The sequence below is a fragment of the Nomascus leucogenys genome, chromosome 10 (assembly GCF_006542625.1).
Source record: "Nomascus leucogenys isolate Asia chromosome 10, Asia_NLE_v1, whole genome shotgun sequence".
In the NCBI taxonomy this organism is placed as follows: Eukaryota; Metazoa; Chordata; class Mammalia; order Primates; family Hylobatidae; genus Nomascus; species Nomascus leucogenys.
In genome coordinates, this window is record NC_044390.1 from 282,831 (window position 1) to 298,791 (window position 15,961).

Genomic DNA, 15,961 nt, shown 5'->3' on the forward strand with positions numbered 1-15,961 from the left:
GGAGATCAAGACCATCCTGGCGAACACGGTGAAACCCCGTCTCTACTAAAAATACAAAAAAAAAAAAAAAAAAACAAGAAAAAAAATTAGCTGGTCGTGGTGGCAGGTGCCTGTAGTCCCAACTACTCGGAAGGCTGAGGCAGGAGAATGGCATGAACCCGGGAGGCAGAGCTTGCAGTAAGCCGAGATCGCACCACTGCACTCCAGCCTGGGCAACAGAGCAAGACGCAAGACTCCGTCTCAAAAAAAAAAAAAAAAGAGAGAGGAGAGTTCCAGGCACAGGCACAAAGGCACATAAGTGGGAAAACATATGGCTCCTTTGGGAACCACAGTAGTTCCATGTGGCTGGTGTATGGAAGGTGGAGCCATGGTATGAGATGAGGCCATTTTCACATCACTGCACGCACAGAAAAATGACACTATTCATACACGCATATGAGGATAACTGGAGAGGTTGCTTGGGGCCCAGGGCAGCCTCCATCTCAGCATGCTTATACCCTGTTCAGGAAGCTGTGCTGTAGAAGGAGATGGGTTGGAGAGCTTTCCACCTTGGAGTGACACATTCAGATCTGAGTAATATCAAGAGTCCCCTGGAGAGTGATACAGGGGTAGAGAATAAAGGCAGGAAGGGGTCAGGAAAGAGACCCCGGCTATAATCCAGGCAAAAGGGAATGAGGGCTCACATAAGGTAGCAGTGGTGGAAAAGGAGGTGAATTAGAGATAAGCTTTAGGTTAAAACAATAGCGCTGGTAACTGGTGGGATGTGGAAGGAAAAGGAGAGACAGGAACGTGTTGGGCAGGTGTCAAGCAGCACCACTGATTACGACAGGAAACCATGAGAGAGGCAGAGTGTGGAAAAGGCATCATGGAAGAGGCAGTCTCAAAAGTCAGCCCTGGAGTTAGGCACAAAATAGGCTGGAGTGGAAACAGTAGGTGCCAAGGCACAGAGGTGGGCATGGCAGGTGTCCCTTCTGGGCTAAGCAGCAGAAAAGCAGGCAAGAACCACATGAGAACAAGCTACAGTCTGTCTGCCCAGAGCGTCTTGGGATGCTGAGTTCTGAGAGACGTGTGCCTTCATTTGCCCTGGCCCTCGGAACCAGTCTAAATCCTCAGCTCAGCTGCCTTCTCTCTGGGACAGTCCTGAGTAGGAAATAGAGGGTAGCAGTTCGGGGCCCTTCTGGAAGCTTCTCCAGCTGGCCTGAATCACCTTGTGCTCACAAGGGTTCCTCAAATGCAGAGTTGTTCCTAGACAGCCGAGTCTGCCCTCAGGCACCTATCATTTTGACAGCTCATCAGTCACCCCCCGTTTGTGGCTCTTGAGGAACTCAGGGTTTCTCTTAGATATTGAGCCTCCATGAAGACGCTGTGCTATGCCCCGAGGGGCGACTTCCGGTCATTGCAGTACCGTGATGTGGATCCGCAAGTGAACCATCAGGGCTGAGCTACGGCTGAAGGCCTTCCCACAGTCGCTGCACTTATAAGGCTTCTCTCCTGTGTGGATCCTCTGGTGCTCGATGAGGGAGGAGCTCTGTGCAAAAGCCTTCGGACAAACCTTACACTGATATGGCTTCTCTCCAGAATGGATTCTCAGATGTCGGATGAGGGCTGAGCAGTCGCTGAAGGCTCTGCCACACGCGTCACACTTGTAGGGCTTCTCCCCGGTGTGGATGCGCTGGTGCTGAGTCAGGTGCGTGCTCTGGCTGAAGGCCTTCCCGCACTCGTCACACTCGTAGGGCCGCTCCCCCGTGTGCACCCGCTGGTGCTGGGTGAGGTGAGTGCTGCGGCTGAACGTTTTACCACATTCCCCACATTTGTAGGGTTTCTCTCCAGTATGAATCCTTTGGTGCTGAGTCAGGTGGGTGACTCGGCTGAAGGCCTTCCCACATTCCTTACACTGATGGGGCTTCGCCCCTGTGTGGACAACCTGGTGCTGGGCGAGGTGAGTACTCCGGCTGAAGGCTTTCCCACACTCGCTGCAGGCATATGGTGTCTTCCGAGAATGGGTCTTCTGGTGTGCCTCGAGCGCCGAGGCACTCTGGAACATCTTCCTACACTCGCGACACTGGGAGGACCTCTTCCCTGAGTAGGTGTCTGGAGGCTCTGTCCCATAAGCATCCACCAGATCAAATTTGTCTTCTGAAGGAGGCTTCTCTTGGGAGGTGAGGTTTGGCCACGAACTAGAACTGTTCCTCGAGGCACCAGATTCACGGCCACGCTGGTCTGTGGGGACATCCTTGTGAGGCCCTGAAGTTTTCTTGAAATGGATCTGTTGTGTGATAGACTTTGTCCAGATCTCCCCTGATAGTCCAGACCTCTCTGAGCTGCCCTCAGGTTCACATGCCTTGACAAAGGCGGGTCCGAGGGAAACACCTCCCATGAGGGTCTCAGTGACCACATTTGATGGCTCTGACTCTCCCAGGTCGCTCTGCTTGCAGCTTGCCTCTGTGGGCTCGGCTCCTGGATCCCATCCTGAAACAGTCCGAACCACGGCGTCACTCCTCCTACCACACCAAGCCTCCCCTACTCTGCCGAGGGCCCCGGTCACACTTCGTAAGGGGAGATGTGGCCCGTTCCTAACATCTGGCCCCAGTTCCAAGGGGAAGTTTCTCATTTGGTGTCTTGGACGACAAAGGGTGCAGGGCTGTCCTCCCACACCATCCAAAACTACACCACGGGTTCTGATTTATCCTCCTCCCACCAAACTCTCCATTTTTCAAGGCTCCCAATTTTGGCTCAAGAGTCAAGAGGAGAAACCCTGATGTGTAACTGATCTGAAAGACAGAGAGAGAGGGAGGGTCTGTCCTCGTCAGGACCCTGAGCACATGCACCCTTGCAGGCTCTGATCTCTGTGAGGTTGCAGTTCTGTCCCTCACACTCAACACCTTGCCTCTCGGCCTGGATGTGTCCACAGGTGCTCAGTGAATTCTGGCTGAATGAGGGAATCAATCCAGAAGCCCATGATGGTGAAAACTTCTGCAAGTAGAACCCCAGGTAGAATATGGCTGCTGGGGGTGAGTACCTGGCTTCTCAAGCCCCTACATTATAAAGTACTATGAAGGCAGAGTGTGGCGGAGGTGCTCTTGGGGATGAGAGTGTGCATGAGGTAGAGGAATGCTCGCACTGACCTGCCCTGTATGGGTGCAAAGGACACATAATCTGGCACATCTACTGGATGGATTCCAGGGAGGAGGCAGAGACAGGTGGAATACCCACTGCTCAAGTCCACAGTGGGGCTCAGCAGTGCAGAAACTGGACTCAAACCCCAGCTCTACCACCTTAAGCAGTCCTGCCCTCATCTGGGACCCAGTCTCCCCATCTGTAAGCCATGGACGCTGTGCCGCTGGCCTTCCAGGGCCACTAACCATTATCAGGCTCTTGTCATGTGCTGGGCCCCAAGCACAGTGGGTGACTTCCATTGCCTCATTTCAGCTTCGACCTGCTCTCAGAAGGAGGTACTGCTGTGATTCTGTTGCAGATGGGGCAACTGAAATCCAGCTGAGGGAAGGTGTTGAGTAACTGGTACAGGATTACAGCTAGCTAGTGGCCCAGTTGGGATTTCAGCTCCAGAATCTTCTCCAGGTCCACAGGCAGTCTCCCCTGCTCCCCCAGCCATCTGCTTGGCCCTGCCTCCCCCTTCCTTCCTCTACTCCAGAAATATCACACCACCTGCTTTTACCAGAATACTCCAGTGCAAATCACACTGCTGGCCTTTGACCCCACCATTCCCTCTGCATTTTGCCCTTTCTCTGAGCTTTGGCCAACCCTGTGGGAGGATGAGGCTACTCCCTCTTTCCTCTCCCTGTCTCTGTGACATCTGCTTGAGCAGAGACCAACTTCTGTTCCAGAGAGGCCTGTTTCTCCCAGAGCTGAACAAATTTTCCTAACAGTTGCAGTTACCATTTATTTAATCTATGCCAGGCACCATTTCAGGTGCTGCAAGGGTATTGCCTTTTATCTCTCAACACCACTAAGGTGGGCGTTTTTATTACAATCCCCATTTTACCCATGAGTAAACTGAGGCACAAGGGAGTCATGTGGCCAGGAAGAGAAGCAGCGGTTGGATCTACTGAGCCTTGATGATTCAGCTGTATCCAGACTCCACATTACTCCTGCGCACTGCATGTTTCCTCCCAGTATGTGGTACGCCCACCTCCTGTCTGTTGCCAATAGGCCAGGCCAAGCACATCTGAGACGAGCCACCACTCCCTGCTCTGGACTGTCCCAAGGCTGGGTCTTCCCTGCATCCCACTGGACCTCCCTGGGTTGGGATGTTTGTGTGGGTCTCTGGATAACAGTGCCCAGCTGAGCCTGGGGCAGGTCTGACTCACCCAAATCCTAGAGTCCAGCCCAGGGTGGGCATAGAGAAGGTGCACAGGGACATCTGGTATTTCCGTCCCCCCCAACAGCCACCCCAGGCACCCAGTCCCTCGTCTGGTTTCCTCTGAGAAACAGCCAGTTGGTCACTGTGAGTCCCTGGGATTTGGTTGGCCAAACACAAACATAAGATCCCAACCAGGCCAGTGGGGGCTCAGACCAGGGACCTCTTATTGTTATTACCCTGGGGTTTCTACATTGGTAAGACATAAGCCTGGGGTTCCTGGCTATCTTTGTCCCCTTTGGAAAGAGAACCTAAAATAAGAATGAAGCTAACACAGAAAAAACCAACTGAGAAACAGAACAAGAGAGGAAGAAGAGAGTTCTGATGCTGTCAACAGATCTTCTGGATATAGTCGTATCTGCTGCCTCCTTACCCTTCTTTGCTTCAGCCCATTTCAGCTCATTTTTGGTCATCTGCAACCAAAACACACCTGTCTACAACAGTGTGTGAGAGTTAGGGTAAAGTACGAATGTGAGAATGGGTGCATGAGTAACCCCAAACCTCTGTGCTCCCATGTTCCTGTCCAGGGTGTACCCCTGGAGTGCCGTGAAGCTGCCCACAGCGCCCCTTTACCTCTCTTGTCCAGCACCTGAGTCAGATCCTCCACCAGCACAGCGGCTTCCTCTCCGCTCTTGGGACTCTGGGCTCCCACCCAGGCTTGGATCTCTGGGGGCAGCGCACCCAGGAACTGCTCCAGCACCAGCAGCTCCAGTATCTGCTCCTTGGAGCGCGCCTCGGGCTGCAGCCACTGACAGCACAGGGCTCGGAGGTGGGCCAGGGCCTCGTGTGGACCAGATGCCTCCTCATAGCGGAAGTGCCGGAAGCGCAGGCGTGCAGCCTCAGGGTGAGCAATGTCATGGCTGGATTCTCCGCCCTGGGAGAGGCTGGCTTCCTCTTCCTCCTCCACCTTCACTTGAAGGAAGCTGTCCTCTTCCCACGGCACTGGGCTCAGGGAGTGCTTGGGGATGGCCATCGGGCAGCAGTGCTCAGTGAGACGCAGGATGCCGGAACCTTGGCACTGGGCCTGCAGGAATGTCAGAGCTTCAGCATCACATGGAACCTGGGCCCTGCCTCATGCCTACAGAGCAGGGAAAACACAGGCTTGTGGCCTGTGAGATGTGAAAGACTCTCACAAAGACATAGACAACCCTAATAATTACCCTCAGCACCACTTGGTGGGTGCTGAGCACTGTTCTAAGCTAGTACTGCTTGCATGTAGACTCATTTAAAACTTACAACAAACGCCATCCTGGCTAACACGGTGAAACCCCGTCTCTACTAAAAATACAAAAACAATTCTCCGGGCGTGGAGGCGGGCGCCTGTGGTCCCAGCTACTCGGGAGGCTGAGGCAGGAGAATGGCGTGAGCCTGGGAGGCGGAGCTTGCAGTGAGCCGAGATCGCGCCACTGCACTCCAGCCTGGGTGACAAGAGCGAGACTCCATCTCAAAAAAAAAAAAAAAAAAAAAAAAAAACTTACAACAAACTCAGGAGGTGGGACTTTCTACCTATTTTATGGATGTAAAAACAGACACACAGGAGGAAAAGATTTGTCCACAGTCCCTCAGCTAGTGAAGGATTAACAGAGCTAAGCTACAAACCCACACAAACCTACAGCCAGCCTGTTTAAGGCGTGCTCCTCACCCACAGAGCCAAGTCTTTCTCCCTCTGTCTCACATTCCCCAGGCAGCCACATGGTCATTCTCTCACTTTATTTCCTAATTATTTTGTAGTGTTTGAGATTGATACATAATTGACTTTCAGTCTTTCCTCTTTTCTTTTTTTTTTTTTTTTTTTTTTTTTGAGACGGAGTCTCGCTCTGTCGCCCAGGCTGGAGTGCAGTGGCGCAATCTCGGCTCACTGCAAGCTCCGTCTCCCGGGTTCACACCATTCTCCTGCCTCAGCCTCCCAAGTAGCTGGGACTACAGGAGCCCGCGATCACGCCCGGCTAATTTTTTGTACATTTAGTAGAGACGGGGTTTCACCATGTTAGCCAGGATGGTCTCGATCTCCTGACCTCGTGATCCACTCGCCTCAGCCTCCCAAAGTGCTGGGATTACAGGCGTGAGCCACTGTGCCCTGCCCAGCCTTTCCTCTTTTCTAATGCACATATTTAAGGCTATAAATTTCTCTCTAAACACAGCTTTAGCTATACATCACAAGTTTGATATGCTGTATCTTCATTATCATTTAGTTAAAAATATTTTCTAATTTCTGTTACAATTTCTACCTTACTCATTAATTATTTTTTAAAATTTATTTATTTTTTTTTTTGAGACATAGTCTCCCTCTGTCACCCAGGCTGGAGGGCAGTGGTGCTATCTTGGCTCACTGCAACTCTGCCTCCTGGGTTCAAGCAGTCCTCCTGCCTCAGCCTCCAAGTAGTTGGAACTACAGGTGTGCGCCACCACGTGAGGCTAATTTTTGTATTTTTACTGGAGATGGGGTTTTTCCATGTTGGCCGGGCTGGTCTCGAACTCCTGACCTCAAGTGATCTGCCTGCCTCGGCCCCGCAGAGTGCTGGGATTACAAGCATGAGTCACCACGCCCAGTCCCATTGGTTATTTAAAACTCTCCTGCTTCATTGCCAAACAACTGGGGGTTTTCTAGTTGTCTTTTTATTACTGATGTCTAGATTAAGTCTGTTGTGGTCAGAAAACATGCTACGATGGGTTTCGATCATTTAAAATTTGCTGAAACTTGGTTTGTGACCCAGTGTATGGTTAATTTTGGTGAATGTTCCATGAATACTTGAAAATAATGCAAAGCCTTCTTAGCTATGACACCAAAAGCATAAGTAACAAAAGAAAAAATAAATAAACTGGACTTCATCAAAATTAAAAGCTTTTGTGATTTGAAGGACCACATCAAGAGAGTGAAAAAGCAGCCCACAGAGTGGGAGAAAATATTTGCAAATCATATATCTGATAAGAGACCTGTACCTAGAACAACTCCATGGTAAAAAGATGAATAATACAATTTAAAAATGAGTAAAGGATGTGACTAGACATTTCTCCAAGGAAGATACATAAATGGGCAATAAATACATGAAAAGATGCTTAACATCATTAGCTACCAGGGAACTGCAAATGAAAACCACGATGAGACAGCACTTCACACCTGCTGGGATGCCTATAATCAGATAACATGTAGGCAAAGATATGGAGAAACTGTAATCCTCACATGCTGCTGCTGGGAACGTAAGACGGGATAGCCACTGTGGGAAATACAGTCTGGGAGTTCCTCAAAAGCTTAAACAGAGCCACCCCACGACCTAGCAATTCTACTCCTACGTATAGACCCAAGAGAAATAAGAACATGTCCTCACGAAACGTTATACGCAAATGTGCATAACAGCATTACTCATAACAGGGGCCGGGCGCGGTGGCTCACACCTGTAATCCCAGCACTTTGGGAGGCGAGGTGGGAGGATCACGAGGTCAGGAGATCGAGACCAGCCTGGCTAACACAGTGAAACCCCGTCTCTACTAAAAATACAAAAAATTAGCCAGGCGTGGTGGCGGCCGCCTGTGGTCCCAGCTATTTGGGAGGCTGAGGCAGGAGAATGGTGTGAACCGGGGAAGCGGAGCTTGCAGTGAGCCAAGATCACGCCACTGCACTCCAGCCTGGGTGACAGAGCGAGACTCCGTCTCAAAAAAAAAAAAAAAAAAAAAGCATTACTTATAACAGCAAAAAAGGAGAAACAATCCAAATGTCCATCACCTGATGAATGGATAAAATGCTGTATATACATACAATGGAACACTATTCACCAGAAATAGAAACAAAAGTACTGATTAATGCTACAACATGGATGAACCTTGAAAACATGATGCTAAGTAAAAGAAGAAAGACATGGCAGGGCGCGGTGGCTCACACCTGTGATCCTAGCACTTTGGGAGGCCGAGGTGGGCGGATCACCTGAGGTCAGGAGTTCAAGACCAGCCTGGCCAACACAGTGAAACCTTGTCTCTACTAAAAAATACAAAAATTAGCTGGGTATGGTGGCAGGCACCTGTAATCCAAACTACTTGGGAGGCTGAGGCAGGAGAATCTCTTGAACCTGGGAGGCGGAGGTTGCAGTGAGCCGAAGAGTGTGCCACTGCACTCCAGGCTTGGTGACAGAGGTAGACTCCGTCTCAAAAAAAAAAAAAAAAAAAAAAAAAAAAAAAGAAAAAAAAAAGAAAGCATATTAGTGCTTGTCAGAGGCTGAAGAGAGACAAAAATGGGAGTGGTTGCTAATGGGTTTAGGAATTTCTTTTGGGGATGATAAAAATGTTCTGGAGGCCAGGCGCGGTGGCTCACGCCTCCAGAATCCCAGCACGCTGGGAGACCAAGGCGAGTAGATCACGAGGTCAGGAGTTCAAGACCAGCCTGACCAACATGGAGAAACCCCATCTCTACTAAAAATACAAAATAAGCCGGACATGATGGTGCACGCCTGTAATCCCAGCTACTTGGGAGGCTGAGGCAGAAGAATCCCTTTAACCTGGAAGGCGGAGGTTGCAGTGAGCTGAGATTGTGCCACTGCACTCCAGCCTGGGCAACAAGAATGAAACTCCATCTCAAAAAATAAAATAAAATAAAAATAAAGCTTTAAAAAAAATAATGTTGGCCAGGCATTATAATGTTGGCTCATGCCTGTAATCCCAGCACTTTGGGAGGCCAAGCTGGGCCGATCATGAGGTCAAGAGATCGAGACCATCCTGGCCAACATGATGAAACCCCGTCTCTACTAAAAATACAAAAAAATTAGCTGGGCATGGTGGCGTGTGCCTGTAATCCCAGCTACTTGAGAGGCTGAGGCAGGAGAATCTCTTGAACCCGGGAGGTGGAGACTGCAGTTAGCCGAGATCACGCCACTGCACTCCAGCCTGGCAACAGAGACTCCATCTCATAATAATAATAATAATAATAATAATAATAATGTCAGCTGGGTGTGGTGGCGCACACCTGTAATCCCAGCACTTTGGGAGGCTGAGGCAGGTGGATCACAAGGTCAGGAATTCGAGACCAGCCTGGCCAGCATGGCGAAACCCCATCTCTACTAAAAATACGAAAACTATACAGGCGTGGTGGCGGGGGCCTGTAATCCCAGCTACTTGGGAGGCTGAGGCAGGAGAATTGCTTGAACCCGGGAGGTGGAGGTTGCAGTGAGCAGAGATTGTGCCACTGCACTCCAGCCTGGCCGACAAGAGTGATATTCTGTCTCAAAAAAAAAAAAAAAAGTGCATTTGATAATTGTTAGGTGTTCTCTCCCTTATCTAAGTCAGGCCTCTACACAAAAGACACCTTATCAGTAAGTCTCTGTGCTTCTACACTGCTTTATTTGCTCCTCACCACCTGATATGTGATACACTTATGTGATTACTTGCTTATTATTTACTTGCCCCTGTTGGAGTGTCAGCACATTAAGGGCAGGGGTTTTTGTTTAGGTCATTGCTTTATCCCAAGTGTCTACAGCATTGCTGGGCACATACATCAATAATAATACTTTTGTTCAACACACCCCCATTAGAAATGCAATGAGTGTGCCCAGCACTGTATTAGAAATGCAAATACGGGGAAGGCATGGGTCCTATGCTCAATGACCTCAATGGAAGGGCAGCGATCAACACATGATAAGATAATCATTATGATGGATATGGGTATAGTGTGCAACAGGAATAAAAGAGAATGGGAACAGACAGTCAATGGGAACCTACCAGCTACCAGGCCATACTAGCCTTTTGCATCTGTTATCCCATTCAAGCTTTAGCACCACCCTGTGAGTCAGTATTACCACTCCCATTTTCAAAGTTGGGGAAACTCAGCTGCTAGAGTCATCTGGTCAGTAGGAACAAAGCTAGTGTTTGAGCTCAGGCTATCTGCGGTCTTTCCTCCACACTCAAAGCCTTTCCAAATTCTAGAACTGTGAGCACTGAATGCTGGTCAGGGCCAGCAAAAAACTACTTTCATGTACTATTGGTGAGGGCAATCAATTAGAATATCTTTGGCAAACAATTTGGCAGTATGTTGTAAGAGCTTCAAAATGACCGTGCTCTCTGCCTCAATATTAATTCTGCTTCTCAGAATCCAGCCCCATTTCTAGATGGGGGTGCTACCGACATTCAGAGGGAGATAATACTTTCTTTTTGAAATTTTTTTTTTTTTTTTCAGACGGAGTCTTGCTCTGTTGCCCAGGCTGGAGTGCAGTGGCACCATCTCGGCTCACTGCAAGCTCTGCCTCCCGGGTTCACGCCGTTCTCCTGCCTCAGCCTCCCGAGTAGCTGGGACTACAGACGCCCACCACCATACCCAGCTATTTTTTTTTTGTATTTTTAGTAGAGATGAGGTTTCGCCGTATTAGCCACAATGGTCTCGATCTCCTGACCTCATGCTCCGCCCATCTCAGCCTCCCAAATTGCTGGGATTACAGGCTTGAGCCACTGCGCCTGGCCACGTCTAGCCAATGCTTAACTTTTTAAGAAACTGCCAGGCTGTTTTGCAAATTGGCTGTACCATTTTGCATTCCCACCAGCTGTGGATGAGGGTTCCAATTTCTCTACATCCTTACCAAGGTATTTTATACTATGGTAGTTCCCCTTTATCTGCAGGGGATGTGTTCCAAGACCCTCCAATGGATGCCTGAAACCATGGATATTACTGAATCTTATCTATTCTGTATTTTTTCTTATACATATATACCCTTGATAAAGTTCATAAGTTAGGCATAGTAAGAAATTAACAACAATGACTAATAAAATAGAACAATTATAACAATATACTGTAATAAAAGCTATATTAATGTGGTCTTTCTCCCGCTCTCAAAATATTTTATTGTACTACACTCACCAAAACTGAAGACAAGGGGTGACTACTGTATTACTTTTCTTGACATTCTGTACTTCCCACAGTGAACTTGTTTTCTCTTATAGTCAGGAAGAATACCCTAAATTAAGTGTAACCTCTCCTAGGAGACCTCAACACTTTGCTTTGGCCACATACTACTCCATATTCAAAGACTTAGCCTCTCCCTCTCCCATCCACGACTCTCACAGTTTTAAGTATTTGCAGTTCTTCTTTTTCCTTTCCTTCAATGTCAGCCAGGACACTCAGTGTGCTTGGAGTCTCTGCTCAAGGAAGTCACCCTGGACAGAGATGCAGGAGGCCTGAGAAAGAGCAGTGGCCTTGGGCACAGGAAGAAGAGAACGTTACTCTAAAACAAGACCCCAATCCTGAAACCTTTTGGTGACAGCTGGTGACCCCTGGCGACCTCTGGCAAAGCTGTGTTTAAGCCCCTTCACTGCACTGTAAAGTTCTCTTGGGTCTCTCGTGGCCTTCCTAAACCCCTTATTGCCCCTGCTGTTCTCGAGTTCTGAAATCCCTCTCTGGCTGATTCCTCTGGGCTCTCTAGGCCTCATCTTAGCTGCCACTTTCTTCAGGTGTCATCCCAGATAGCTGGTACTAGTCTAAGTCCTCTTCCCAGAGTGCCCTGAGTAACTCTTTGCTGGCTCTGTACTGTTTCCTCAGAGAGGCTGGGCTGTCCTGGAGCCACAGTACACAGGACTTGCCCTATAGCAGGTTCACAATAAACAGGCATTAAGCAAATGGAATGACCACGAAAGACTGAGCATGCTTACCCACGAATGTAGGGAACCATTTGGGGAAGGGGAGGGGAAGGAGGAGCAAGGGTGGCAGGGATGACAATAGATGAAGCAACAGCTCCCAAGTTCTCTTTTGCACCCCTGGAACACCTATTCTGGAGAAATCCCTCATGACAGTCTCTGAAATACATGTATGTCAAACTTCCTCAGCCTCCTCAGCCAACCTCAACCCCTATCAGGTTGAGGTTCCCCATCCACAGCTGCTTTACCAACCAAGGAGGGTGGTTCTTTTCATTTCTCACACATAGCTTATACCAAGCCTCATAATGGTACCTACCTCAGAGGGTTGCTATGAGATTATGTGAGGTGATTTATTATAAGTGACCAGCACAGGCCTGGTGCACAGTAAACATGTAGTAGATGTATGGATTCCACAGCCCCCTGCTACACGTAAGCAAACACCGGGGGACATATCCATAAGCCCAGCTGAATGACCACTAGTCACCCAATTTCAGCTGCAGACATGGCAAAGCACAAATCCTCTCTCAGATGCTTGGTAAACTGTTTGTGGATCACCCAAGTTTTAGTCTCCCTGATAAAAATCTCAGTCAATCATATATTAACACATATTATCTCAGGTACAGTCTGTCAGCCATAGCCTTCAAAATACCCAGACACAGGAAATAGCTCAATGTCACCTATAATCAGTCAAATAAACACAGGCCTGGCCAGGCATGGTGGCTCACGCCTATAATCCCAGCACTTTGGGAGGCCTAGGCAGGTGGATCACCTGAGGTCAGGAGTTCCGGACCAGCCTGACCAACATGGTGAAACCCCGTCTCTACCAAAAATACAAAAAATTAGCCAAGTGTGGTGGCAAGTGCCTGTAATCCCAGCTACTCAGGAGGCTGACGCAGGATAATCGCTTGAACCCGGGAGGGGGAGGTTGCAGTGAGCCGAGATTGCGCCAGTGCACTCCAGCCTGGGCAACAGAGCAAGACTCCGTCTCAAAAATAAACAAACACAGGCCCTCGCAGCATTTCCATCACACAGTATTATTCTGATCACAGTCATTCATAATCTTAGTCACCATCTCAAGGACGCATAAAGAATATCAGTCACACTTGAAATCACACCGTCACACGCTCACCCTCTCACAGTATCTCACAACCCACCTAGAAAGTCTCAAACGGCAACCATCTGTCAGTCACACACTCCATGGTTAGTGTTACACTCAACCTATCAGAATCACACCCTCCAACCCGTCAGATACACACACCCAAGAGGTGTCAGACACAGAACCGCCTATCAGACACGTAAACGGGTCCGCCCCACACCCTCCCAGGCCACTGGTCCTACATTTTATCTGTTATCTGTCCGCCCGCTCCACACTTCGTCCGCCCCACACCCGGTCAATCAGTCCATCCGACACACTCCGTCGGTCCGACACATTCTCCGTCGGTCCGTCCGACACAGTCTCCGTCGGTCCGTCCGGCACTGTGTGTCAGTCCGCACCACATTCGGTCCGTGAGTCCGTCCACACCGGGTCCGTCAGTCCGTGCACACACGGTCCGTCCACACCTGGTCCGTCAGTCCGTCACATCCTCTGCGCGTGTGTCCGGCACTCGCAGTCCGTCTATTCACGGCCCCTAGTTAGCCTCTCACTCTCTATCCGCTGGGCGGTACCCCGCATCTTGCTCTGGCCACCCCAGAGGTTCGCGGCTTCTGGACCTGCTGTGCTCCTCTCCAGCCTGGACCAGGACGGAGAACACCCCCGAAACCCACCTCACCAGCACAGCCGGCGGACCCTTCCGGAGGTGGCCGCAGAGACTAGCCAGCTTGCGCGCCCGCCGACCCGGACCACAGCTCCCAGCACGCCCCACGGGCCCACGCCAGCCAGGACTACAATTCCCGGCGTCCTCCGGAAGCTCAAGTGTACCGAGGCGCGGTGCCTGCTGGGAATTGTAGTTGACGTTGGTCAGCACGCAGGCCCCAGGATCCCAGCCCGGCCTTTGTGGGACTGAGGTGGCGCTGAGTGGGAGAGCAGCAGGGGATGCGCGAAAGGAGGGACGTGGAGGTGAGGGAAGTGTGAAGGCTGAGGGTGAGAGTGCCTGTGTGAGGCCGAGGGTGCCTGTGTGAGGGTGAGAGCTGAGGGTGGCTGTGTGAGGCTGAGGCTGAAGGTGCCTGTGTGAGGCTGAGGGTGCCTGTGTGAGAGCTGAGGGTGCCTGTGTGATAGCTGAGGGTGCCTGTGTGAGGGCTGAGGGTGCCTGTGTGAGAGCTGAGGGTGCCTGTGTGAGGGCTGAGGGTGCCTGTGTGAGAGCTGAGGGTGGCTTTGGGAGGGCTGAGGGTGTTTGTGTGAGGCTGAGGGTGAGGGTGCCTGTGTGAGGGTGAGGGTGCCTGTGTGAGGCTGAGGGTGCCTGTGTGAGGGTGAGGGTGCCTGTGTGAGGGTGAGGGTGCCTGTGTGAGGGCTGAGGGTGGCTTTGGGAGGGCTGAGGGTGTTTGTGTGAGGGGTGAGGGGTAAGGGTGAGGCAGGAAAATTGGGTCTGGAGGCAGGGAAGCTAAGGACTTCCTAGAAGTAAATCAAATGGAAACTTCAGCTATGGTAGGAAATATCCTCTCTATTTATGCAGGGCGTACATGGAGTAAATAACTTTGTAACTTTACTTTGTCCTCTTCATTTACATAGGGCATATACCAAGTAACCAATGGAAACCTCTAAAGGGTATTTAAACCCCAGAAAATTCTGTAACGGGGCTCTTGAGCCCCTATACTCGGGCCTGCTCCCATACTGTGGAGTGTACTTTCATTTTCAGTACATCTCTGCTTTTGTTGCTTCATTCTTTTCCTCGTGTGTTTTGTCCAATTATTTGTTCAAGATGCCAAGAACCTGGACATCCTCCACCAGTAACAAGGGTACCTGGGTGAGAGGTGAGGGTGCCCATGTTAGGAGTGAGGGGAGAGGGTGCCTGTCTGAGGGGCTGGGGCTGTGGGTGTCTGTATGAGTACTGAAGGTGCCTTTGTGAGAGGTGAGGGGTATGGTTGCCTATGTCAGGGTGTGTATTGAGTGTAGCTATGTGTGGCTCTCTGTGACCACATGTAATCGTTTTTATAAATGTGTATCAGTTTTTACTGAATTTGAGCTGGGCGTCTGTCTGCATGAGTCACTCTGTGACCAGGTTTGTGGGTTGTTCTGTGTACTTACTCTGCATGTGTGTGACCTGTGATTTAATCGTCATATGTGATAATCATGCAGCTGTGTTTGCCTGCACCAGGTGTAACTGTGTCTGAGACAGATACTTAGAGGTAATGGGGTGGACCTGACACAGTATAAAGGCCCTAGACTGTGTGTGATGTTGTTACAGTGACTGTGAATGGTAGTGTGATTGTGTGATTCGGTCGATGCCTGGACTGTGTGTGAGAATGTATCTTCTCTGTGTGTGTGTGTATGTGTAAGATACATTGAGCAGGAGACTCTGGCTTGGGGCCCGATACATAGAGGTTGGTGGCCCAGCCTATGTTCAGGTGAGGCCTTTTTGAGGCAGGGCATGTATGATTGCTTGGTGGTGCTGGTGGTGTTTGTTGGCCCCAGCCTGTGCTCACATCCCCTATTGTTCTCAGACTTTGCCCTGCAGACTGCTAGCAGCTGGAATGAGCATATATTCTTTTCCTTCCACAGATAAATACTGAGCACCCACAACGGGCAGCTAGCACCACTGCAGATTGGATACTGCAATGATGATAAGCACGGCCTGCCTTTATGGAGGTGATGTTATTGTGTGGGGAGGCAGATGGTAAACGAAGTCATTTTTCTGAGGAGTTGGTATTTAAGCTGAGGCCTGAATAGAGGGAAGAACTCAGGGAGAGTAAGTTCAAAGTAGATGGAACACAAATGCCCACGTCAGGAGGAGGCATGGATGAAGAAGACTGGCTGGGGTGGATTAAGGGAAGGAGATGGGAGGGGACAAGGACAGAAAGGGGAGGCCTGTGGGGGCAGATCTT

General features: G+C 50.0%; 1 protein-coding gene across 3 annotated transcripts; it reads right to left on the reverse strand.

The window, feature by feature from the left end:
- Positions 1 to 357: 357 nt before the first annotated feature.
- Positions 358 to 13,838, reverse strand: ZSCAN22 (zinc finger and SCAN domain containing 22). 3 transcript variants are annotated; one of them, XM_012500251.2, is made up of 3 exons: positions 13,748 to 13,838; positions 4,952 to 5,402; positions 358 to 2,469 (listed from the first exon to the last, which is right to left on the reverse strand). In XM_012500251.2, the coding sequence occupies exons 2-3, from the start codon at positions 5,349 to 5,351 to the stop codon at positions 1,394 to 1,396; spliced, it is 1,476 nt and encodes a 491-aa protein (XP_012355705.1). In that variant the 5' UTR covers positions 5,352 to 5,402; positions 13,748 to 13,838; the 3' UTR covers positions 358 to 1,393. The 3 variants fall into 3 exon arrangements, with proteins under 3 accessions (XP_012355705.1, XP_030675311.1, XP_030675312.1); XM_030819451.1 differs by lacking the exon at positions 13,748 to 13,838 and adding an exon at positions 8,392 to 8,419; XM_030819452.1 differs by lacking the exon at positions 13,748 to 13,838 and having other exon boundaries at positions 4,968 to 5,671.
- Between the last annotated feature and the right edge of the window lie 2,123 nt (positions 13,839 to 15,961).

Coding starts and splice junctions, on each gene's coding strand:
- ZSCAN22 (XM_012500251.2), bottom strand. CDS start 5,351: ATGGCCATCCCCAAGCACTCCCTGAGCCCAGTGCCGTGGGAAGAGGAC. Junction 2,470..4,951: donor TCAGGTGCTGGACAAGAGAG/GTAAAGGGGCGC, acceptor GGACTGTTTCAG/GATGGGATCCAGGAGCCGAG.